We start from the raw sequence: 25,397 nt of genomic DNA on the forward strand, positions 1-25,397 counted from the left end.
TTAGAGGTAGGTGAAGAATCCTGTTTGGATTTTGTGCGCACACAGTTCAACTGGTGATCTCTGCCACCGCGTGGTGAATACAGGGACTGCAAGACTTACCAAAAACGTTCCATCTAAAAACTCAGTATATGTTACATCTGATGCTGTTCTATTTTGTTCTATTTGATACAATGTGTGCATTTCTGTAAATCGTTTAGAGACAACATCTGTTTGATTCTTGGGACATAATACCTACTGGTATAATTTATTGCATGCATTAGCAGCAATTCAAGCCATTCTGCAGTTATATTCATTGTGTCACTCTGTGTTTCTCTGCCTAAATGTTTTAGCAAAATGTTTGAGTCCTAAATTGCTGGGTGTAGGGCAGGCTATCATTAAACAAACATATGAATGCACAGATGTGATGGAAACAGACTAAACAGTGCATGCATATCTTTGGAAAGTGTTGAAAACAGATATATTCTATGAATAAATCTTTTTGGTGTCGTAGAGTTGTCTGGTAGTCACAACTGAGCTGTTGTACCTGCAGGGAAACAGAAGAGAGGATAATGCTGCATCTTACCTCCATAGGCAATGGTTCTCAACATTTTAATTTCAAGGATCCCCAGTGTACGCATTAGGCCATGGACACCCATAACTCTGAGAGTACACATGGGTCCATTTGGTTCTATTTGTATACACTCTCTGTAAGTACGCCTTGCATTGTCATGAGGCCCATAAAGGGCAGCAGCCTATCTCCTGTTTCTGCAGTGAGTGTACTGTATATTAAAGACATTCTTTCATCTCCTAGCAGTAGTATATTGTTGTACTTTAGCAGCCTAATTGAGAAGTTGACAGTCTTTCCCAGAAATAGATAAAAAATGTCTATAAACACCCTGACAGACAGATGGAACCAAATACGGGTCCATTTGGTTCCATTTGTACGCTGTCAGAGTTAAAGGACAACTGTTTTTTTACAACAAGGGTTCATATTTTAGATTGTAACTAGAGAAAAGAAAAGATATGTGTTACAATGTTTTCATTTACTTCGTTCTATCGTTTTAGCTATTTTTAGCGATTTTGATTTCAGTGGGTGGGGCATGCGTGCAAGTGACTAAGTCTTTTTAGACAATATAAACCGGAGATTTCTTTATTACTATTTACAGTAACACTACTAGCCCCCATAAGTCACATCTGCCCATGAAAGATATTGTGGCCCCCACCCACTGAAATCACAGTAATTAAAATCAATAAAACGATAGAAAGCAGTAAATTAAAACATTTTAACACACATCTTTTCTTTTCTCCAATTACAATTTAAAACAGGGGTCTTCAACGTTTTCAGGTCAAGGACCCCTTAGTTGAGGGAGAGATGAAGCAGGGACCCCCACAATCTTATCGGTTCCATATAGTTTGACAGCACGATCGTCGGTGTATTTTGGATTCATGTCAATTTGTGTTTTCAGATATTTAACCACTTGAACATCTATGACCCTTGTTGTAAAACACCAAAGTTGTCCTTTAAGGGGAGACCTTGAAATGTAAAAGTCTGAGAAACACTGACCTGGAGTACTGAGAAGAGTTGTGCACAGCGAGCCCAGTCTGGATGTGAGGGTAGGAGACCATACAGGAGGAGGAGGAAGAGGAGGAGGAGGTCTGTGAGAGTTGTGCTCTGTCCTGCCCATGGCACAGCCGTTCCTGACCACACAGACACAGGGATTCCTCGTGGGGCAACACAGGGATGCCTGCCAGTTCAGCATTCTGACCAGTGGTGGAAAAGGTACTCAAATTATTTAAAAAAAAAAGTATCAATACTGCAATGTTTGCGACGTGTTGTGAGCTTGTAGATCAGCTATTTTCATAAAAGCCTAGGTATAAAATAGGGCTAAAGTGGATTAATGTATATTCCATAATATTATAATTGATATCTGCAAAGACTTAAGTTTTCAAATAATTGTAGTGGAGAACAAGTACAATATTTGGATCCGAGATGTGGTGGAGTAGAAGTAAAAGTATTGGAAATTGGAAATACTCAAGTAAAGTACAAATTCCTCAAAATTGTACTTAAGTAAATCTACTTAGTTACTTACTTTACACCACTGACACGCACGCACGCACGCACGCACGCACGCACACACACACACACACACACACACACAGATTCGATATTCATAATTATTGAATTCATTTTATTCTATACATTACTTCTATCCTTTATGCCTCACTATAATATGAGGCTGGTGAGTGACACGACACCATCATGCAATGAAGCATATGAGTCTTTAATATCACAGTCTAGTATTAGTAGTAACAATGGTATTCTAATTTCAATTGAGTGAATGATGTTGCATGATTATCTGCACTATTTATTAATTTGGCTTTACAGTATGTATGAACTGTTATGAGAACACACAAGCATTCACATGAACATCTACTGTAATTACTTTCTTCAGAAAGCAGTAGTAGCTAAACAAAATGCTCTTACCAGTACTACACAGCTATACACAAACTATTTGAATGTTTAGGTCTATCTGAGAACAGTTTGTTGTTGTTTTACTGTCCTGTATCTACCTTCAGCAGGAGTCTCTGGTTCTTCATATCATGTTTCCATGGCATCACATAGAGCTTGGGGATCAGAGGATGTCTGGATGAGAATTGAGGGATGTGGGTGTGGGTCACCCTGAAAAGAAAATATATTTATTTATTTTCAAACACTGTACATTTCCTTATTTCTTTTCCTCTGCATTAGATATATTATCGCAAGAGAGAGAGAGAGAGAGAGAGAGAGAGAGAGAGAGAGAGAGAGAGAGAGAGAGAGAGAGAGAGAGAGAGAGAGAGAGAGTGTGTGTGAGGGCATGAGAGAGAGAAAGCATATTAAGCAGATTTGAACCTACAGGTATATGAGTCATGACATTCAAGTGCATGGTACTGCATACAGCTTAGTCCTCAAGGCCACAGAATGTCACAGAAATGCAATAAAATAATGTACGCATACTTAGTTGTTTCAATACTAACTGTCCACTTGTTCTTGACATGATTCTTTATTTCATTCAAAATGAACCACAAAAAAGAGGAAAATGTGCACAGACTTAATTCAGGGGGAGTGTATTCACAATAAGCACAGGAAATAGAGAGGAGAGCAGCATTGTTTTATGATGACATGTATTGTATTAGTTGGCAGATCCTAAAATGATGTGCACCACATGGTCACCACACAACTATACTGTAAATATAAATCAGGCTTATAACAAAATGAACACCATAGTCACGTTCCTTTGCAAAAATCAAAATGCTTAATCACATGTAGAAAACTTTACAAACCACAACCATATTAATTATATTATTTAAATATAGTTGAGAATACAGAGTTACTCACCCATGTTGGTCTGTGCTGCTTTTTGCCTCAGCCATATTTGTTGACAACCAGTTACCATAGCAACATCAAACCACATCCTAGGTAGAAGGTAGAGTTACAGGAAGAAGGCTGGAATTGAATCTCTCTGGTTACAGATGGCAATGGCTGAATGATGTCTAATTAAACCGCTGACTATAAGATTAGGTATCAAATGTGTTTTTCCTGAATTGCCTTTGTGTATGAAATGAGCCATTCAAAAAATGTCACTGCGTATTATTATTTGAACCAGCGTTAGAGTGTCAAAATGCTACAAAATAGAATGATTGATTTTTCTACCAATACAAATTCTGAAGTTATTTTAAGGTAAAACATAATAATAAAAAAATGGCCCAGAGGTATTTCTAATGAGGGCATTGAACTGAGTATACTGTGATTCAATATAATATTAAATGGTTTGTTGTATTATGATTAGTTAGCTATTTTATACACAAGCTGTAGTGAGGACCTGACCAGTCATAGGAATGTTTCTAAATTGAAAATAAAACAGACAATAAAATATATATTCATTTAGAATCTGTAAATGCGCCCATCATTTGTTAAAGAAATCCATATTGGGGTCTGCAGATTTTATATTAGCACAAAGGGCTATGTAAGCATAATTTGCATTTATTCATGAAAAATAAATAAGGTATACGAAGGCCCATCAATAGTTCATGTAACAGTGTGGTTGACCAAGCATATCAGGCACATGAGAAATTGAGAAGTGATCTCGCAACAATTCTGCAGTCCTTTATTTCCTTTCAGTCATAAATCATGCAATGTATTTCAACTGCAATTGTCAGAATTACCAACAGAGAAAAAGAAAAACTATGAAACCTTAAAAATAAGAATAAAACAAACAACAGAAAACAAACCTTAAATCTTTAACTGCATTAAGGCTACGGTGTACCTCTAATTACAGTCCTCTGCATAGATAGCAACTGACCTGTCTCTGTCGAAAAGAGGTAATTCACCAGAATCACTAAACTACATTCAACTAACACTACTCAAAATATCACAATATATATTTCAAACAATATTCCAACCAATAAGGTACTTAAAAAGCTTTTACCCCAAACTGCAAAAGAACACCCCTCCAACTCTACCACACTTGGCACATTTCCTCTAGAACCCCTCCAGAAAAGGAGTTGGAATGGTCAATGAATACTTGTCCATTTCCGAAACTCTAACATTCAGCAGAGGAGAGAATTCATTTAATTTTCAATAAATACATGTCATAGTAAAATATAGCACTCTGTCATGTTTTAAATGTTTGTTTGTTAAACATAGTTGTGCAAAAACACTTCAAAGGGCACAGGGTATACCTGTGATACAAACTTCTTCATTCATTCATCCGTTTCATGCCTGATTTAGTTACATAGTTAACTGACTGTCAATAGTGTAGCGTCATTGTGGGGTGTTTTCATTGGACAAGAGGACTTCCCAGCATGACTCCACACACCCACACTCCTTTAGTGTTCTATTGTGTTATTATTTGCTATGGGTAACATATTATCTATGTTATTCGTTATTAATGCCATTGGTTTATGTTTGTTTGTTGCATTTGACATAGTGAACTTGTTAAGAGACAAATTCTCTCTGCGAGCCACAAATAACAGTTTCTTATTAAAAGATAAGACCTTTATTGATCCCACTGGGGAAATTCGGTCGCCAAAGACAGTATAGTTATATTGAACCAAGGCACACATGGCACACCAGCAGCTCTCATTTTTGGAAGAGAAAAGCGGACTCCCGTGGACCTTGTGCTTTGGACAGCGCCTGAGCCTAATCTAAGGGGAAGGCTAGGTTATTTTGCACAACTACTGGATAGACTGCAAGAGATGCATTAATTGACCCGGGAAGCACTTTTTGTGATTAATGTTCTTTTGCTGTTGTGGACCTAAAGTATGTGTTAAGTAGAGATGAAAAAGGAATTGAATTATGTCTTGTCAATAGCATATGTCAGTTTAGCCATTTTATTTGCCAAGTGTGGGGAATGAAACCATGAGTGACAGGGGTAGTGACTGGACGGGGATGGGAAAAGAAATCAATCAATGTAGCAAAACAGTAAAAGAACTGGGACGAGAGGCCCTCAAACAGGGCAAATGTGACACAAACTGAAAGAGTGACACTGAATGGAAATGAAATAATTAGGACCATATGGAGCTTAATAAATAAAATAAAAAACGTAAAACTTCATATTAAATCTATAAGCACAATTCTCTTGACTAGGGGTCTTCAACAGGGGGTCCGCGGAGGTACTGCAGGGGGTCCGCGAAATTATTGGTTAAAAAGAAAAAAAAAGATTTCAAAAAATGTTTTTTTTTCTTTTCTTTTTTTTTCATTTTTCACATTTATGTTAAAAAATAAATCATGATTCTATCCATTTTGAATACATGATTACTATGCAATTGACAGATTGTTGATATTATTGACATTGGTTCTCAGTTAATAAGTAGTATGTTTAGAAATGTTAGTGGTACGGCCCACCCTGCTCGCTGTAACTTGTACATGTTTAAAATAAAAAATATGTCGTAGCCCCGACCCCCCCACCCTACGAGGTGGTAGGGGGTCCCTGCTCCATCTCCCCATCAGTTTGGGGGTTCCCGGCCTGAAAACATTGAAGACCCCTTGACTGTAGCATGAAATAAGACCATTAAAAAGGTAACACTTATTTTTCTCTCTGTGCATAGTAGGGCAATAACCAAAAACTCGTCTCAGTCGACTTCATTACGCAAGTCGACCCCCACCAGAGAAAGTCGAATGTGTGCATGTGTAGACTGTGTACAGCATTCAAACAGTAGAATTGCTTATTGTCAGAATGATTCTCTCCTTTTCCAACAGTTTTTTCAATGGAAAGAAGCACCGGGAGTTATCGCGGCTATAGCCCTTTGATTTCCAGAGGTAAGTAATTTTCGGGCTCTGTCCCCCCTTCACAATACTGAATTGTCAGGTACAGTACATGCGGAAAAAACAAGAAGCGCTTCATGGGAAGAACAGGGTTTGCATCAGTCATTATGAAAAAAAGGTGTTTAAGGCTCTATGGAAATAAACTTTCTTATCCATGTTTATGTTTTAAAAACGTTTCTGTACACTTTTTATGAATGGTCAATACAAACAATTGTTCAATTCAATTCAACAGTGATAAGTAGTGTGCTGGTGGTTGAAAAACAGGGTAAACATTATGCTGATAGGCTTACCACTAGTCTGAAAAAACAGGAACACAGGCAAATAGCAGCCAACCACCACGGAGACTGAGGTGAGGTTTGATTCATCTGCGGTGCCTCCGGCACTCTAACAAACAGTCGGCAGGGGAGGGTGTTCTCTGTTGCCGCACTAGTGACTCCTAAAGGTTGGGAGGGTGTGCCTGTTCACAGGGAGTTGGGAGTGATAGCATGTTCCTGGGGAAAATAAGCGGCTGGCAACTGTATCAGAGGAGAGACATGGTTGTCTGCACCCTCCCCAGACCAAATAGTAAGGGGTGGCAGTGACATGGACTATGCAGGTATACATGAGAAGAATTGGCAATTACTACATTGGGGAGAAAAAGAAAAAGAGACAGTTGATAAATTAAATAATTAAAAAAAGCTTCTTATTAACAGATAACAGTTGTAATGGAAATGTCTAAAGTTGTTTAAAAGTGTCCTTAAAGCTGCACTATGTAACTTTCATCTTCTACCCCGGATTTGATCCCAGATTCCTGAGAAAGTGCTGACATGTTTTACCCGTGAGCTAACAGATCCTGCCTGCTTGCTCAGGGGATAAATTGAATCTTGACCTTCAGGTCACACTCACAATTCATGTCAGGACTGGTGTCTAGGTGAGACATGACCTTTGAGAGTCTCAAGAGCAGGGAGACAAAATACAAGCCCAATATATTGTATTAACATACTCTCCCATACAGATTGGACAGAATTAAAACGTATTCATTAAAGAAAAGTTACATAGTCCACTTGAATTTAGATACTGTGACCCCTACTTTGCTGGCCGGGTTACTTTAGGTTGCTTTAAATGAGTGTGTAAGTGAAATACAGAAACTTTGATCCACTGCATTTCCATTATTATGCACAATGAGAACTACAAACATAAAGTACCGTAATACAGATCATGTCTACTGTAACAACACTATTTTTTATACGTTCTTAATCTTGGGTATTCTCAATAACCAGCCTTCACCTGATGGACTGCATACTGTGGTGCCTGCATACAGCGACTGTCAAGATAGCTGCTGTATAATCAGCACATGAAACCAACATTTTTGTCAACTTGCGAGCATTCTGATTCCACCTACCAGTTTATGTAGCTCACCAAATCATATTTTAGGGCAGAAAAACTGGTTGAGGCATGACTGGGCTACTTTTCATTGGCTAATCGCCAGACACAGGTCGATCAGCATTTGGTCCAATATGTAACAGTATCATGAGAGTTTATAAGAACAGTATAACTAACTACACCGACGTCTTCAGTTTGCTTCATCCAGCAGTCTCTGGAGATTCCTCTGCACCTGATTGAGAAAGACAAATTATCTATCAGCCAATCAATTGTTCCTCCTCCCCCAGACAGAGAGTCAACAGGCTAATAGAAAGTAACTGACAGTTCAAAACAACAGAGATGGTCTTAGACAGCAATGCCTGATTTACACTTAGTGGTGCGCCAGTGTCTCGCACCAGAAATAGCAGATCTACAAGCTCACTATGCGTTGTGGTTCAATGAGTTGTGAGCTTGTGGATCTATAAGTCAGGCTAGTGTGTGCATCAGACAACCAGTAAGACGCCTAAGGGCAAAGTCTGTCTTGGCCATATATGGATTATGTTAGTGTGGTTCTCCTAACAGGGCATCATCTGGGATACAATCCCTTTTATGCCCATATATGGAGATCCCTAACAGAATCCCTTTTATGCACATATATGGAGATCCCTGCTCTGGGTATTTGACATCACTGTGATGTCACCTGTGATGTCACAGTGATGTGTCAGGGGAACCACAGTGTCAGGCGTTACCCGTCCGGACGACGGGACAGACACGGACAAGCTGTGACGGTTCCGATAGTAAACTGCGACCTACGGTCGCAATCACAGTTTAAATGAAATCTGACAGTCATGACAGCACTGAGGAGACGGACAAGTGACCCTAAAGATAAGATGACTACATGCAGCGCTCTCTCTCTCTCTAAGCAGATCACTGACTATAAATGTTTGATTAACAGGAACAGTCGTTGCCTCAGGTTTCTCATGGCTATAAGAGGACTTGTCCAAAGGTGTAACGCTAATATTAGCTCATAGTGTGTGCTTTCACATGCTGATGTCTGCACCACAACAATCCAATGTCTACTTTTAGTATCACAAGGAAATATGTCATTTTGGCCAAGCAACACTTGTTAAAAGGGTTGTGCATCTAAGTATAAATGCTTAAAGCTGCAATCCGTAAGTTGTATGTCTTCTCCTGAACTGAGTTCTAGAGTGTTTTATTTATTTATGGTTGCATTGCCTGATTTGTGTTGTGTTTTACTTTTACCCTGTCTCAGACCAAGACGAAATTAAGTCACGTAACTTTCCCTGATAAACCAAGTTTGAAGTGAGCGGTGGTGCGTGTGTGTGTGTGTGTGCGTGGCCATGTGTGGCAGGTCATTTCATGGTTGTGTGCGCGTGTGTGCGCTCGTGTGTGTGCGTGTGACTCAACAGCGCCACTTGGTCACCAGCGGTATTTCAGCTCAGGCTACAAAGTAACATAGATAGATAGTAACACACGGACAAAGTCACTCTAAGGAGATGGTGTCACCACCGCTCAAAAACGCAGCAGTGTGCAACCACCTTTACAGAGCAAGAGACAAAGGGACAGCAGAGTTAAATGATCATGTACTAACCTTCTCCAGCTTTATCAGGTTGAGGCTGAGTTCCGAGTAGATCTCTGCATTTAGCTCGGGTCGTAGAAATTCACTTCTGAAATGCAAAGTTACAAATTAAAAGCTAAAAATTAAAACATAAAACATAAATAAATAACTTCTAAGTAAAAAGCACATGATCACACAAACTTTCTCTTGGTTCCAAATTGTTGCTGGACATTTAATACAGTACTTACAGTATACAGCAAGGGTCTTCAACAGGGGGTCTGGGACCCCTAGGGAATTACTAAAGGGGGTCCTCCAAAATCTTTGTGCGATAGAAACTTTTTAACTTTTTAAACTTTTTAACCATTTGAACCCTAGCGTCCATATTCTGAGAACTTTAGCCAAAGAGGTTTGGTGCAGAGGGGAACAAGAGCAGACTAAGTACAGAGTGAAATGTCAAGTTTATTAGGTATTGACAGTTCAAGTGGTTAAATATCTAAAAACACAAATTGACATGAATCCACAATACACTGATGATCGTGCTGTCAAACGATGAAACTATAGTTGTGAGGGTCCCTGCTTCATCTCTCTCTCAACTAAGGGGTCCTTGGCCTGAAAACGTTGAAGACCCCTGGTATACAGTATACAGCTCAGTTGTACATGATCTATACACAAAGCTATAGTGAGCTGAGAGCTTTTGTTGTGGTGTAAGCAATGTGATCTTAACAAATCCTGTGATTCGACTCCTGGTCTAAGGAGTATAAGTTGAGCTCATGGTGTGTGAATTTTAGTGAGCTAAGACACCAGAATCCTTCATTGGGCCCGAAGGGTGAGAAAGTGAGAACTGACTGTAAAGGGCACTTTTAACCAAACCGATTCGGCAGGGAATCGGCGGCGGATAGCGTCGGTTGCCGAACGGGAGCTCATCGTCAGGTTTTCGGCAGCGGGTCGGGAACGTTATCGACCGAAAACTGGAAAACTGGACTTGCTCAGTTTTGTTCAGTCGCCCCTGGCCGTCGGTAAGATTGAGGGAGTTGTAGAATAGTTTGCTACTGTTGCAAAACCAAGCCAAAATAAGCCAGAGACATTTTCCCGTCGCATATTTTTACTAAATACCATATTCTCAATCTCAACTCTCAGTTCCTATTCCAATCTGATCCAAAGCAAAGCTAGTAAATAGTGCAGCAGCTCCCCGTGTTGTTGTTGTTCTTTTTTTTTTCCTTCTCCTCTGCACGGAGAACACACAGTGCCTCCGGGTATGGTTGCCAGATTCAGTGAGTGAAATAAGCGACCAGGTCTATGAAAATAAGCCCAAAAGCAGCGACCAGTTTCACCTCTGAGCTCATTAGTTATTTTATAAAATAATGTTGAAAGCAAGGCCAAATAAGCAACTACACTTCAGAAACAAGCCCAAACAAAAGCAACCCACAACTAGCAACATTATAGGAAAACAGGATCAACGTTGCTTATAACGAGCAGACCTGGCACCACTGCCATACAGTAACGGGGCTGTTAAGTATGACATCATTTTGTAGGCAGAGGAGAATTTCTGCCCCCAGTTTCCGTGAATCTTTTTACTATTTTTACTATTTACACATTTTTCTTCTCTTTGTTGTTGAAAGGAAAGTGTTAGAATTATACTTTAGTCGTTATTTTTGTCTCGGATCTGTTGAAATGGCGAGGGACAGAAAATGCTCTGGGGGCAGAGTTCTCCTCTGCCTACAAAATGATGTCACGGCTTAAAAGCCCCGACAAGTGCTTAGTTTTTTGCAGTTCTTTGCAGTTCTTTGCAGTCTGTGTACAGTCAGAAGTAGTCTCCTGTAGGCTGTTTGGTGTGGAGACACCTTAAGGACCTATAGGTTCTTATGATCTTACTCGTCCTGTGTGAGGTCCGTGATGGAGCCCAGTGAGGTCAGTCTCTGCTCTAGTGAGATGATCTTAAGCGCCATGTAACAGGAGGACAGCACCAGAATGAACACTCTGAAGAAACACACAAATACACATAAACACACACACACGCACGCACACACACACACACACACGCACACACACACATAATGGCAAACGCATGAATAGATATAAACATGATACCCGAATTACAGACAAAGAATGGAAAGAATAATGAAACTTTTAAACTCACAAAAACAGGTAGACAAGCAGCAGTGTGTTGAGAGACACTGGTTTCAGAGTTCTACTGTCAATCACAACGTCTGCCACCTTTGTAGCTGTGAAATGTAAAACACGGATTATACCAATGGTAGACTGGTCAAAGTTACTGTGTTTTATGGGGCTATTGGCTAACTCTTGTGGTAACCTGTGAGCTAGTTAGGAATATGTGCTGCTGTTATCTCTTGTTTTGAATTGATAAAGCTTGTCTCTGCAAGTGCATAAATAAAGTTACTACCGATAGTTACTTTGCAGATTTAAATATTTTATAATAGCAGAAAAATAGTACATCTGCAACTCACGTGGTGTAGATCTGCATTTATGTATTTATTTTACATTTTGAGATTTTACAGATTTGAGAAAACTGTGTGATATGGGCCATTCATAATGAGTAATTTTACTTTGGCACTGTACGTTAGATGCCAATAAATAATTGTATGCATTTACTCCCCAAAAAATAAACGTTTTCATAAACGTTTTCACTTGTAACAGAGTAATTCTATATTATAGTATTGCTACTTTTCCTCAAGTAAAAAACAAAAAGTACTTCTTGGACCACTGACCAGTGTAGTGTGCTTCCTGCTGCTTGGTGTCAGCATTCGGTGGGTTGTGTGCTTGGTTCTTCACTTTGTGTTCAGTGTGATCTGCAGGGTTCTCTCCCTGCTTCAGCACCTCCAAGAACGGAGGAACAGGAAACTCTATGCACACCCAATAACAATAAATATATAGATATATATAAACAGAAATATGAAATATATAATGGGGTTTGTCAGAGTTACTACAGGGCATCCTCCAAATCTTCCAATCCTTTTTATATTAACAACTTGAACCCTAGCGCCCATATTCTGAAACTGTAGCCAAAAATAGCAGATCTACAATCTCACAATGCCTCGGCTATTTTCAGCAAAGAGGTTTGAGGGGGAAAAGAGCAGTACAGAGTGAAAGGTCAAGTTTATTAGGTAATGACGGCTCAAGGGTTTAAATATCTGAAAACACAAATTGATTTGAATCCAAAATACACTGATGATTGTGCTGTCAAACAATGAAATTATATGGAATCTGAAAAGGTTGTGGGGGTCCCTGGTGTAGTGTATTCTACTGATCGATTATGTATTCTGCTGTGCATACCGGTATGTGTTATGAGAGCAGGAGGTTTACTGTACCTGGTAGTTTTTCATAGTCCGGTGTCTGGCTATCAGAGCTACTGCTCTCCTCTGTGTCCTGCCGTCTGTGTCTCACCGTTCCGTCTAGGTCAATAAAATCACCAGCGAAATTCTACAGAAACATACCATGAGTTATAGTTAGTTCACTGAGAACTACATTATCCTGTTGTCTCTGTCTCACTTTCCTATCCGGGACAATGGAATCACCTGGCAAATCCTCAGAGACACTCAGGGCCCGATTTTTGGCCATGCTTTATTTTTTGTACAGTTGTACAGTTGCTTTCATGCTGTACATAAATAAAGTCATAGTAAGCTTTTTGAGTGACAGTTTAGTGATTTATTTATTGGTGGTGTATGTAAAGTCAAGTTATATGAAATTCAACCTCTGTATTTGAACCATCCTTATCACATTATCACACAACAGTGCCTGGAAACCAGCGTATAAGGCTGTGTTCTACTGACCATAGGGAAGTGAGGTGACCGTGGTGACCGAGGTGACCTCTGACTTCTGAAGCTGCTCTCTGCTGAGGGGATAGGGCTGCTGCATGGGCTCTTCTCCTGGACAAACATAATATCGTTGATGTCGGGTGGAAGCCTCGTATGTCCAAAACCGTTACTTTTTTAATTTCAAAAGCATTTTTAAGTGGTGTAATTAGCCTTGTGATACGACATTGTGAGCTTGTGTATCTGCTATTTTCACTTACAGTATATGATGAATTAGGGCATTCATTTATGAAAAAAAAAGAAAACATAAAAAGTTCAAATGGAAATTTCAGCACAACAGCAATGATATGATGTGATATACAACAACAACAACATAATACTTATATAGTAGTAAACAGCAGTTCACAGTGAGTCCCCAAAATTCCAAACACACAGGCAGGGAAAAACATGCTACTTTGCTTCAGGAGATTCCGCCAATCCACCTGCCCCTAAATAGGCCCACAGAATTGCAACCATAACTCCTCCCTGTGTAAATTTGTATTTGTACAATATTTGTGGGCTCGCCTATAAGGCGAGCACACTTTAGATATTATCATTATTTATTTGTTTATATATCAGACAGTTCTCCTCAATACTTTGGCACCTTTCAACTCCTACATACTTAGTGAGAAAATGAAAATAAAAACATCAATGTGTTCAGCTTACTGTGGCGACGTGTGCTATTACTTTTTACAGCAATCGGCCAAATGGTGGCGCTGTAGGAAGCCTTCGAAAGTGCGAACTTTGAACAGGTATAGCTCATGCTGTGTTTGAGGTCCAGCCATGAAACCTGTATACACTTATGCGTCTCCTCATGCCGAACAACTTTTACCCTCTAACTTTTGACTTCTGACCTTTAGGTCTCCCACAATTCGGAATTATATGAAAAACAGTAAAAATCTATCTCCTCCTGGGATTTTTGCGATACGCGAACGAAACTTTTTTCACATGAACTTTGAACCTATATCTTCACAGTCTATGTGGTGATAAGTTTGTACGTTAAATAATGATTTTTTAATAATTTAATGTATATTGCGGTTTTATGCAAATTATTCTTCGGCCTCTAAATCATACATGCAAAGTTACACATTCATGGCATTTGGCAAAGATGTAGAGGGTTAGTCAAAGTATCACTGAAACCAATTTTATTCCAATCTAAAACTCTTCTTCAGGACCACCTTCTTCTTCTTCTGCCTCTAAAACATACATGCAAAGTCACATTTTCATGACAAAATAGTGTAGAGGGTTAGTTCAAATATCACTGAAACCAATCTTACCCCAAATGGCCAAAGGGGGGCGCTATATAATTTTGAGCGTTTTGTAAAACGCTTAAACCCGTTTTTATTCTAGGATTTCTTTTTTCCATTTGCATGAAACATTCTACACGCAATCTAAGGACCTTTATCTAACATGCCTATGAAGTGCACACAAAAAAATAATAATAATAATGATAAATATAGCTGCAAGCAGCAATAAAGTGGCCAAAGCCAAAAACACCTCAAATCATGAACACAGCCTGGGATGTGCGTGAAATCTTGCAAGCACATTCCCAATATGTCAAGGAACAGATACCAACCTTCTCACATTGGCCTGTCATAGCGCCACCAGCGGGTCAACTTTTGCATAACACATTTTTGGAACAAAATGGACCAATCTTTGATGTCAGTAACGTCAAAGAGAGCACTGCCTGCGATCTTGACATTTTGTGCTTTTATAGCCATTGTTTTCTGGCTTGAAGCGAGCCCACAATTGTTTCGAAGGAACAATATTTTTCTAGTTATATACGTTGTTGTGGTATCATGCTTTCCACATACAATATGTGGACGGCTCCTACCTCCAGATGTAGACAGGAAGACATCAGGAACTTGTAGGTGTTGTCTCTTGACAGGAAGGACACAAACACATGCTGCAGGGGAGGACAAAAGCATGTTTAGTGTTGATCTGAAGTAAAGTGGTTGCAGAATGTAGCTGCAGTAAGTTTCAACATCAAGGAGAGGACAAACAAATATCATGCTCCATGACTGATTAATGGACAGCTACTACTAATAATGTTTACACATCAGATAGAGATAGACAGCGTATTCCTACCTTGTCATTTGTTGTCGCAATCACTAGGGCATTTGGCAGCAGAATGGCAGTTTTAGTCTTTTTAATATTAGTGACAGCTTCCACTGGGATGGCAATCTGGAAGAGAGAATTGGGTAGCAGCTTTAAACTGTGGATGAATCATACTGCTTGACAGGTACATTTACTGTCACAGTTCCCTGAGAATGAACAGATGTTGCAAATGCACTCATGCAGCATGCCGGTAGTTTTACCCACATACTGTACCTAGTAGTACTATATTAAAATCATGAATAAATAATATGACATTGTATCTTTTTATTTATACTATACAAATAGTGCTTGAAATCTAAATCTATATTTATATTATAGACAGATTATAGTCATGATGAGCAAGACACTATGACAAGACACATGACTGGGCTGTGAGGGGTCAAGTGTCTTGCTCAGCGACACTTCAACACATACTGTATACTGTATTGTATACTGGGTGATACTGAAGGCAAATCAGCAACCTTCTGATTCCCAGATGGTCTCTCTACCTACTTAGCCTTCTCCTAATTATATTATACCTAACATGTTAGTGTGGACATTTCTATTCTATTTTAAAGGGATCCCTGACGACACATATGCCTTAAAACATTATGATTGTCCTCTATAACTACAATCTAAAATTAAAAACACCTTAATTATTGTATTTCTTCTAGAAATAGCTAATCTTTCACTCAATAGGGGAAATGCCTGTCGCAAGTTGATGATGTCATAAATGTCAAGTGTAATCTATCCCTATGGAATTCATGGCATGCATGTGCAAATAAAAACAAACTCAATACTTCCTATGGTTAATATGAGCATCAAATCAATATTCAAAAGAGTTTTTTGTACATGCATGCCATAAATTCCATAGGGATAGATCACACATGACATTTATGACATCATCAACTTGCGACAGGCATTTCCCCTATTGAGTGAAAGATTAGCTATTTCTAGAAGAAATACAATATTTAAGGTGTTTTTAATTTTACATTGTAGTTATAGAGGACAATTATAATGTTTTAATGCATATTTGTCATATTAGCCAGGGATCCTTTTAAGTTTAACATGTATTGCAGTAATGAAACCCTATCTAATACATACGTTTCCAGAACTTTGACGTTGACTTTGGAGTCTATGAAATCCATCTATATGGCATGGTGTTCTTGATGTCTGTCTACTCCACAGTTATCAGACACAAGCTCATGCTTGACTTTTTCAAGATATGTTGGTCTTTATTGACAGATTGCACAGTAGACCGACAGGAAACAGGAAGAGACGGGGCGACACGCAGCAAAGACCACCGAGATCGGGGTCCAAACCCTCCACACGCTGCAAGGTCGGATTACGGTAACAGCCTAGGGGCCCAGATGGCTACACCAGCCGTCCGGGCCTTGTCTATCTAGATTTTGAGCTGACTTATGCTACATACCTTTGTGTCTTTGCCAAACACCTTAGAATGGAAGCAGATCCAGTTGTCTGAGACAAACAGTCTTCCTTGGTAGAGGATGTCTTTCTGGAGGGCGCAGGTATAACCTGATACACAAAGAAAAGTACACATGAATTTCAATTTGAACATTGTAGACTCTAAGGGCTGTATTTTGATTAGTACCAGCTATACTGTCTCCGACCACCAAACTTCGTCGCAGAGTTCCGACTTTCTAACGTGCAGCTTTCCGAAATTGGGTAATGCATTTCAGAAGATGCGAGTGACGTCATTTTGTAGTTGAACCGGACCTTTCAGACGAAACATTTGGTGGTCGGAGACAGTATGGACACGCCTTTAAGTTAAGGCATAAGAACTTGTACTTAAGACAATCAAAATAGAGCCCTAATGCCTCATTCACACTACAGATATAGTTGAACGTTTTGCTTGGTAATTCAATGTAATCTCAATGGAAACCAGCTTTAAAGCCTGGGCGTGTCGGCTGTCCTTGGAATCCAGCCTTTAAAGCTGGTTTCCATTGAGATTACATTGAATTACCAAGCAAAACGTTCAACTATATATCTGTAGTGTGAATGAGGCATAAGAGAGTCAATTAACTACTCACTATAAAAAGTAGAACTATCATTGACTACGGTAAAGTATTTAAGTGTTGTTGTTGCAATTGAAAAACTCATTATTATTGAAGAGTCTCCTCTCTGTCTCTCCTCTATGGCCACATCTGTCTCTTATCTCCAACCACAACTGTTTCTCTTCTCCAGCCACACTTCCTTCAACTCCTCTAACTTGCTATTCTCCACTAAGCCACCAGATGCCCTCAGACCTTCCCTCCGAGTCCTTTCCCTGTCACCTGACTGCTTCTCCCTTCTACACAACCGTTTCCACTTTGTCTCGGCAGCACTGCAGTCACCTGAGATACCCTCCTGCACCTATTCCCTAATCAAGCACTAATCACTAATTATAGCAGCTCACTTCCACTGTTTCCTGCCAGATTGTTAACTGCTGTTACCTCTTCATGTCTTAGCTCTCAAGACTCTGTCCTTGTCCTCTGTGTTTCAGGTTATCTGAGCCCTGCCAAGTGTCATTACCGCTCCATGTCTTAGCTCTCTGGTCTCTGTCCTTGTACTCCATTTTCCGGTTACCTGAGTCCAGCTTCAGCCCCTGTATTTATGTTCTGTGTTTCGGATTACATGGGTCTTGTCTCTGGAACCTGTTTTGCCTGTCTCACCTGCATGTTTTGACCTTTTGCGTGTCTAGGGATATGGGATTGTTGCGTAATCCATATTTCGATTTCTGGCCTGTGTTGGAGTGATTTTGACCACTTTCTTGAACTATCAATTCTGTCTGGTAGATAAGTCAGGCACTGGGAGCCTAACTGCAGCCAGAAGTTTGCAATGAAATGATTGAAATCAATGAGAGCCGGTTGGACAAGTATATGAATAAACACTTTGAATGATTGTTACCTTTGTTATATAATCATTTCAGGAAAATGAAAGAAGACATATCACACACTATTTTCTCATCTTATGTTAATGATGACAGCCCATACTGCCCAGTTAGGAACTTGACTGTGCTCTAATAAAGGGGACTGCCCATAAGTCTGAAGGTTCATTAGTCCGAATTTATACCACAAAGGTCGCAATCATTAAATAATGTTTTTTATTCATAACTTGTCCAACAGCCGGCTCTTATTGACTTCAATGCATTTCATTGACATTTTGGCTTAGGATGTGTGTCCTATACTTCTTTACACAGCCTTGGTTTTGACCATTCCCTGCCTCACCATTCTGTAAGCCTTACTAAATCCTGAGAATTGCACTTTTAGTTAGCCTCATTTTGGGTCCCTCCCCTGTGTTTCTGCTAACGAACTAGCACCCAGTGATGCATGATTCTGGAAGGCACGTAAGATTTTGGATAACCTCGCCCCCAGAGAGCCGCTGTAATCCAAACCGCGCCGCAGATCTGTTTGATTTTGGCAAGATTGGCTAAGACTGACATCTAACCACTGGAGCTTCCCCACCTGCATCTCATTCCCTAAACAATTGTACCCCTCACTACTACCGGTACTTATACTACTACAGTATAAGAGAAACTAATAGTTATTACATGTATATTATATTTCAGCAGCACTCCTTTCCCTCTTTATTTATGAGACATGTGGCCTAAAGAATATACTGTAGTCTAAAGCCAAACTGTGCCACAAGTGGGCTTGAGTGCTCATCAACGGAAAAACTCGAAATATGAAAACTCTTCTTGAAATTGTACCCAATACAGCATACAATATAACATTTCTCATTCGTTTTTTAACACAAAACAGTTTAATACACAATCGTTGAATCTCTTGTGCAGCATTTAAGGTAGAACTGATTTTCTCATCAAAGGCTTACTCTGTCTGAGCTGCTCCTCTTTGCAGATCTCCTTAAATATTTTATGGTACTGGGAGTTGGTCTTAGACAGCTGAAACACAAGACACAACATTAAAGTGCAAAGCGATAGTCTCAGAAATGTCAACATACTAATGAACACCCCCCCCCCCCCCCCCCATGCACACAAACATGCACGTCTCACACACACACGCATGCAAGCACGCACGCACGCACGCACGCACGCACACACACACACACACACACACACACACACACACACACACACACACACACACACACACACACACACACACACACACACACACACACACACACACACACACACACACACACACACACACACACACACCTGAATGCTTTATTTGAATCTGGCATTTTCATGATTCAGCATAAGATTCAAATATTACAGATTACTTAACCTAAAGATAGGCTAAAATACAAGATACAGATTGAGCAGACATTTTTCTTTGAAGGGCCAGCTATATTTAAGCCACTAATATGTTATTGGACATATCTGAGACTGAGACTGGCAAACATCAACACTATCAGACTATACAAACATAACCAAGGACTTTAATATACAGGGCTCCAAGGACTTTAATATACAGAGCTGATACTTAGTCAGCTTCTCTGAGAAGGCTTGTTGCAAAATACAAGTCAAATACCTGGCTTAAACCAACTGTATCTGAAGGATCAGGGGTGTGCTCCAAGCAGTATGAAGCAGAGTGAACTGCATCTGTTCAGTCAAAATTTAGGGAAATCCAGGATTTTCCATTCCAAAAAAATGAATGACTCAACTCTATGTCTGTTACTATGGCAACTTATGCCCTGAAACAAACCTGCTGCTGGGCAGGTTAACTTGAGCTAAATAATCTGTCCTCAATGGTGTTTGGTCGGGCTAGTCCCGTTTGGGCGGTGTAGCGATAAGGCGAAGTAGCGATAAGGCTTCATCCCATTCATGCGTTTATCGTGCGCTTGGCCAGGCCATGCATTCACCACGACTTCGTAACTCGCGCGGGCACTCGCGCCTGCGGCGCTCGGGCGCGAAGAGCAGGACCAAGGTCCGCTGGCCTTCGCGCCGCTTGCAATGTCGTGGACAATAACTGTGACATATCGCCTTATCGCAACACCGCCCAAACGGGATTTTCCCGTTTGGTCATTGGAGGCAATACACTTTTGTGTGAACTTTGTGTGACCCTCGGCCTCGCATGTCCTTTTCTGGAGAACCCAGTGAATATTTGGCACTCAAATTATTTGCCAGACTTTAAAGCGCAAAAGGATCACTATGATAGATCTTCATGAGCACTATAAGATTTTTCAAGGCAACCTATCATTTATGTCAATAATAATATCAAAATGTCACTCATTATGGGTTTTCTGCTCACACCACTACAACTACACTATCACCTCCCTCACTCAGCTGCAAACACTAATTCACATTCACCCACACAGCCATAATTGGTCTCATAAAATTATGTCAAAGAGGTTAGAGGACATAACAAAAAAGCATTACATCAGTTTATATTTCCAGAGAGGAAGGGGATGCTCCTCTTTGCAGAGACTGGACTGGACACACATGTATGAAGTAGAGAAACATCTACTGTATGTGGAGATTGTTTTGAGTCAAATCCACACATGTCAAACCATGTATACATGCACATTTGAATTTATCGGTGAGCTTATAACTGAGTGAACTGAGGTGAGTCATGGTGGTAGAGAGACACCATACCTGGCTGTAGTGAGACTTCTTTCTTTCTATCTTAGCATCAGGGTCAGGCTGGACCTGAGACAGCAGTGAGTGGTCAAAGGTCTTCGACCTGCAGGCAAACAGATGTTTTAAGACCCACAACAATATGTAGAAGAGCAGTGATTCTCAACCTTTTCAGGCTGCAACGCCCAAAATAATCATATTATAACTCGGGACCCCCCACCCTGATGAGCACTAAGTTGAGCAATTACATTTTGTATAACACACAGTTCTATTGTGAATGTGAGCATGTAGATCGGCTATTTTCACAATTTCTGCCTCTAATATTTGACAATTTGGCCAATGTTTAATTTGTCATTTTAGAGATAGCCTATTAAAAAGTCAGTACATTGTCACTTTAGAAATGTGCATAGGCCTATATCCTCTATACACTTAAACTTTATGGTGGTTTGTTTACTGTTGAGAGAGGGAAAACATTTTGGACATTGAGTTAATCATCTGGGGACCCCCTGGGGGTCCCGGCCCACAGGTTGAGAACCGCTGAGCTAGAGTACATTATTTTTAATAAACAAACAGTTAAGAATATGTATTTATTTACAGTAGTCCTTTTTACTATTTTTACTATTTACACATTTTTCTTCTCTTTGTTGTTGAAAGGAAAGTGTTAGAATTATACTTTAGTCGTTATTTTTTAGTCGTTGTTTTTTTAAATAGCGAGGGACAGAAAATGCTCTGGGGGCAGATTCTCCTCTGCCTACAAAATTATGTCACGGCTTAAAAGCCCCTATGCATGATGCATGGTGTCCTGTTGGCGTGTGTGTGTGTGTGTGTGTGTGTGTGTGTGTGTGTGTGTGTGTGTGTGTGTGTGTGTGTGTGTGTGTGTGTGTGTGTGTGTGTGTGTGTGTGTGTGTGTGTGTGTGTGTGTGTGTGTGTGTGTGTGTGTGTGTGTGTGTGTGTGTGTGTGTGTGTGTGTGTGTGTGTGTGTGTGTGTGTGTGCGTGCGTGCGTGCGTGCGTGCGTGCGTGCGCGCGCGCGCGCGCGCGCGCGCGTGCGCGTGCCTACCTGACCAGGGCAGGCTTCCTCCTGGTGTGTTCAGCTTGCTCCGGATCCGTCTGGAGGTGCTCTGCCTCTGACGGCGCTCTCCTGTTCCCGTTCTCTGCATCCGAACTATGGTGGAGATTGACAACAAATTAGTGGCTGCGTACTTGCAAGTTATAAATCGAAGTTAACGTTGAACAACTGAGCCGAAGAGAAGTAGCCTACAGGGTAGCACACATCGAGCAGGCAGAGTTCAAATTCAGACCAAAAAAAAAGCCCTATTCAACAGGTAGGCGCTCCATTGGCCGCTGAACAAGTGCTATTTTTCCTTACTGTACGCGCAAAGAAACTATAACATTAGGCTACAACTATATAGTCAAACCTTTTTGTTTTGTTTAAGGGTTCCTGTATTTTCGTTTGAAGTTAACCCATTGAAACCCTGCCTATGTAGTATTATATATCAACTGGCCTTAAATAAACGACACCAGACACTCACTGGCAGTCCCTGCTGGTGTCGTTCTTCGCGGTTCCTTTGCTACATGCTGTCTTGGCCTCCTCCTCCTGTCCCGTCTGCTGCTGGCTAACGGACGGTTCAGTCATCACTGTCCCGCTGCACTGCAGCTTGTTAGGAAGGTTACCGTGAGAACCGAGCGGAGAGGCGCAGAGCGAAAGACTAGAAGAGTGTGTATTGTGTGTGAGTCTAATGTGAGAGCAGGTCCCGCTCCGATCCCTCCCTCCCCTTCACCTGCCCCATGGTCTCAAAGGCTCCACTGCTGCTCTCAGGTATCACAACCAATCACACGACACAGTGGAACAGAGGGTGCGTGCACGTGTGTTATTGCGTGCAGGCAGCATGAGGGAGTGAAGCCTACTGCGTTGGTTCTCAAAGTGGGATCAGGGGACCACCAGCCCCCCAGGGGTCCTTGAGGGGGGCCAGGGGGGGCAGCTAAATGATTAATAGTGAGGACAAGAATAAGATATACTAGTAGGCCAGCCAATGTTATGATCCTTAGGGTCATCCAAAAAACATGTTAAAAGTTTCCCATTATATTCTTAGTGGATCAAGGTGAATTAAGGGGGTTAAAGTTTGGGTCCCTTCACAAGTACCATGTGAGCTAGGGGTCTAATTAGGGGTTTTTCATCATTCTGAATCCATTGTAAGAATTTGTTTTGCACAAAAAACATTCCTCGGGCTAAAAACGGAGCCCTCCGAGCCCACAAAACTGAGCTGACCCCAGAAAAGTGATGACTCATCACTAAACCATAGTTTTATGGGCCTAATAGTCTAAATGGAACCAAATGGACCAATGAAAGCCTATATAATGCATAACAAACTGGGAATCTTTAAAATTAAAATGTTTGAGAACCACTAGCATACTGTATGCACATGTGCACAAAGTTGAATCTGGGCCATTGAAAGTTGTCAGAGTTAAATTTGTCTGAGAGACGTCAACACGGTGTGTGTGTGTGTGTGTGTGTGTGTGTGTGTGTGTGTGTGTGTGTGTGTGTGTGTGCGCGTGCGCGCGCGCGCATTCACGCATGTCTGCCTTTATTTGAATTTGAATGCAGGGTGCGGTAAAAAGAGGTAATATGAGCCACCTGTCAGACTCAGCAGGACCTTACACTTACAGGGTTACTGGGCCACATTGAGGAACATAAACATCATGTTATGGAGATTCATATGCTATGTGTACTTACTGTGTAGACACCATACCTTCCCAGTACCTCTATTATGTGTTCATGCTCTCCCTCCCTCCCTTCTCTCTCTTACTCAATAAATACACACATGCACTCACTCTCTCTCTCTCTCTCTCTCTCGCACACACACACACACACACACACACACACACACACACACACACACACACACACACACACACATGCTGGCTACCGGTATATACACATATTTCGCATCTGCTTATCTTCTTGCCCCCTTATATGTTTGTTTACTGACTGTACTCACTGTTCTCCTGACTGACAAAGTCCTCTCCTCTGTCTGTTGCCTGTGATGTGTTTATTGTCTCCGCCAGGCCGAAAGGCATGGCAGAGACTATCATTTCGCCCCTGTCCGTCCGTCCGTCCGTCCGTCCGTCCGTCCGTCCGTCCGCGTGTCAGTCCGTCCGTCCGTCCGTCTTTCAGTCTGGGGACAGCTAATCTCCGGCACCGTTGGCATGACGGCAGCGAAACCGTACATGCACTCTCCCTGGGTGCATTTTCCATAAAAGCCTAGCCAGTTACCAATAGCAGCCTGATCTCTTTTAAACGCCCGGGGTCCACATCCATTTTGCATAATAAACGCCCAGGGCTACTAATTGGTAATACGGTACTGTCTCTCTTAAAACCATGACTATATCACATGTATAAAGTATTTTTGTCCTCCTATTTATCTTTATTATTAATATAAACATTTATTTTAATGTGTATGTGCGGTTGTTTTTCAGCATTTATAGGCTAGTATTACAGTATAGTCCATGTTTAATCGTTGATGCCATTTATTTTACAAGATGTCAGTTCATCAGATTTTTCTTGAGAAACAGATGGAATACTGTATGTGTTGCTATAAATGCATGCTTATATACAAGTAATAAACATATGCACAGTAATACATCCCAAAAACCCCCAAAAAGATTTTTCAGTAATGAAATGAAAGTAAACATTGTGGCATCCTGTGGGCGCAGAGGGTTAATGTGGTTTATCTGTCCTATACCATACATTGCAATGGCATGAAAGCATATAGGATGAAAACTATCTTTGTTCTAAATCTAAACAGTAAAACACCCCCACATCTCAACCTCCTCTCCACTCCCAAAACTTGGCCAATGCTCCTATTCACATGGTACATTGATAAGACATTTATTGATCCTGTGGGAAAATTCAGTTGTCATTGCAGCACCGCACAAAGGCTGAAATAAAGGTGCAGGTATGGGTAGAGAACAGTACAAAATAAGTAGTAACATTAGTAAAAATATGATAACTCTATAAAGACAGTATGCTATAAAGATCACTTAACATCCAACCTGGCCCTCTACACTTTGACTGACTGGACAGAAATAAATAAATAGATACCAGGTGTAATGGTACATATTGTTGCTGTTGGTGGATAGGCCTAACTGCCCAAAACGGTTCCTTTTTATTATTATTTTTAAAACATTATTATTATTATTACTTCGCTTACTTACCGTTGTTGATGTAGTTGCTGTCTAGCTCTAGTGAGGGCTGGTGTGAGAGGGCAGGATGGTTTAGTTCCTGCAGTGTGCCGTCTCTGTCTATAAGACTCCTCACAGCAACAGCTCTCCATTGGCACAGTAGAATGACCCTCAGTATCTGCTGGTTACTGTAGTTGACGGTGCTGTAGTATGAACATACAACTGGGGTATACTGTATACAGTTCACCTGATGTCTCTGTCTGTGCAATGGACTATTATCCTGAGCGATGGTTAAATATATCCTGTTGAATGGAGGGGACACAATGTACCAACCTACTCCGTCACTAGTGCTATAATGCTCTGTCAGTGAGTATAGTTAGTGGTCCATGGTGTGAGAAGTATGCTCACTCAGTACACCTCAACTTTTCTCCTGCGAATGCATGTGCAGTGTGACTTCCTGCTCAGTCAAATAAAGATATCCACAGCTGTGTGGTGGTCAAAACATGCTTCCTCCTTAGCTTGCACAGCTCCTTTACTTCAACTGTAGCCAATCAGAGCTGCAGTGC

At 40.8% G+C, this 25,397-nt stretch overlaps 2 protein-coding genes across 2 annotated transcripts; both read right to left on the reverse strand.

Moving 5' to 3' along the window:
- Positions 1 to 393: 393 nt before the first annotated feature.
- On the reverse strand, positions 394 to 3,974 carry LOC308295124 (uncharacterized protein). Its single transcript, XM_080738103.1, has 4 exons — positions 3,356 to 3,974; positions 2,551 to 2,659; positions 1,544 to 1,740; positions 394 to 523 (listed from the first exon to the last, which is right to left on the reverse strand). The coding sequence occupies exons 1-4, from the start codon at positions 3,388 to 3,390 to the stop codon at positions 463 to 465; spliced, it is 402 nt and encodes a 133-aa protein (XP_080594229.1). The 5' UTR covers positions 3,391 to 3,974; the 3' UTR covers positions 394 to 462.
- A 134-nt stretch (positions 3,975 to 4,108) lies between these two features.
- Positions 4,109 to 25,397, reverse strand: gramd2b (GRAM domain containing 2B). Its single transcript, XM_080738102.1, has 14 exons — positions 24,865 to 25,397; positions 21,710 to 21,814; positions 20,670 to 20,757; positions 18,941 to 19,010; positions 16,542 to 16,645; positions 15,101 to 15,196; positions 14,847 to 14,918; positions 12,992 to 13,087; positions 12,530 to 12,641; positions 11,930 to 12,064; positions 11,341 to 11,425; positions 11,076 to 11,180; positions 9,237 to 9,312; positions 4,109 to 7,877 (listed from the first exon to the last, which is right to left on the reverse strand). The coding sequence occupies exons 1-14, from the start codon at positions 24,981 to 24,983 to the stop codon at positions 7,836 to 7,838; spliced, it is 1,305 nt and encodes a 434-aa protein (XP_080594228.1). The 5' UTR covers positions 24,984 to 25,397; the 3' UTR covers positions 4,109 to 7,835.

The sequence above is a fragment of the Nannobrachium achirus genome (assembly GCF_963921795.1).
Source record: "Nannobrachium achirus genome assembly, chromosome: 12".
Taxonomy (NCBI): domain Eukaryota; kingdom Metazoa; phylum Chordata; class Actinopteri; order Myctophiformes; family Myctophidae; genus Nannobrachium; species Nannobrachium achirus.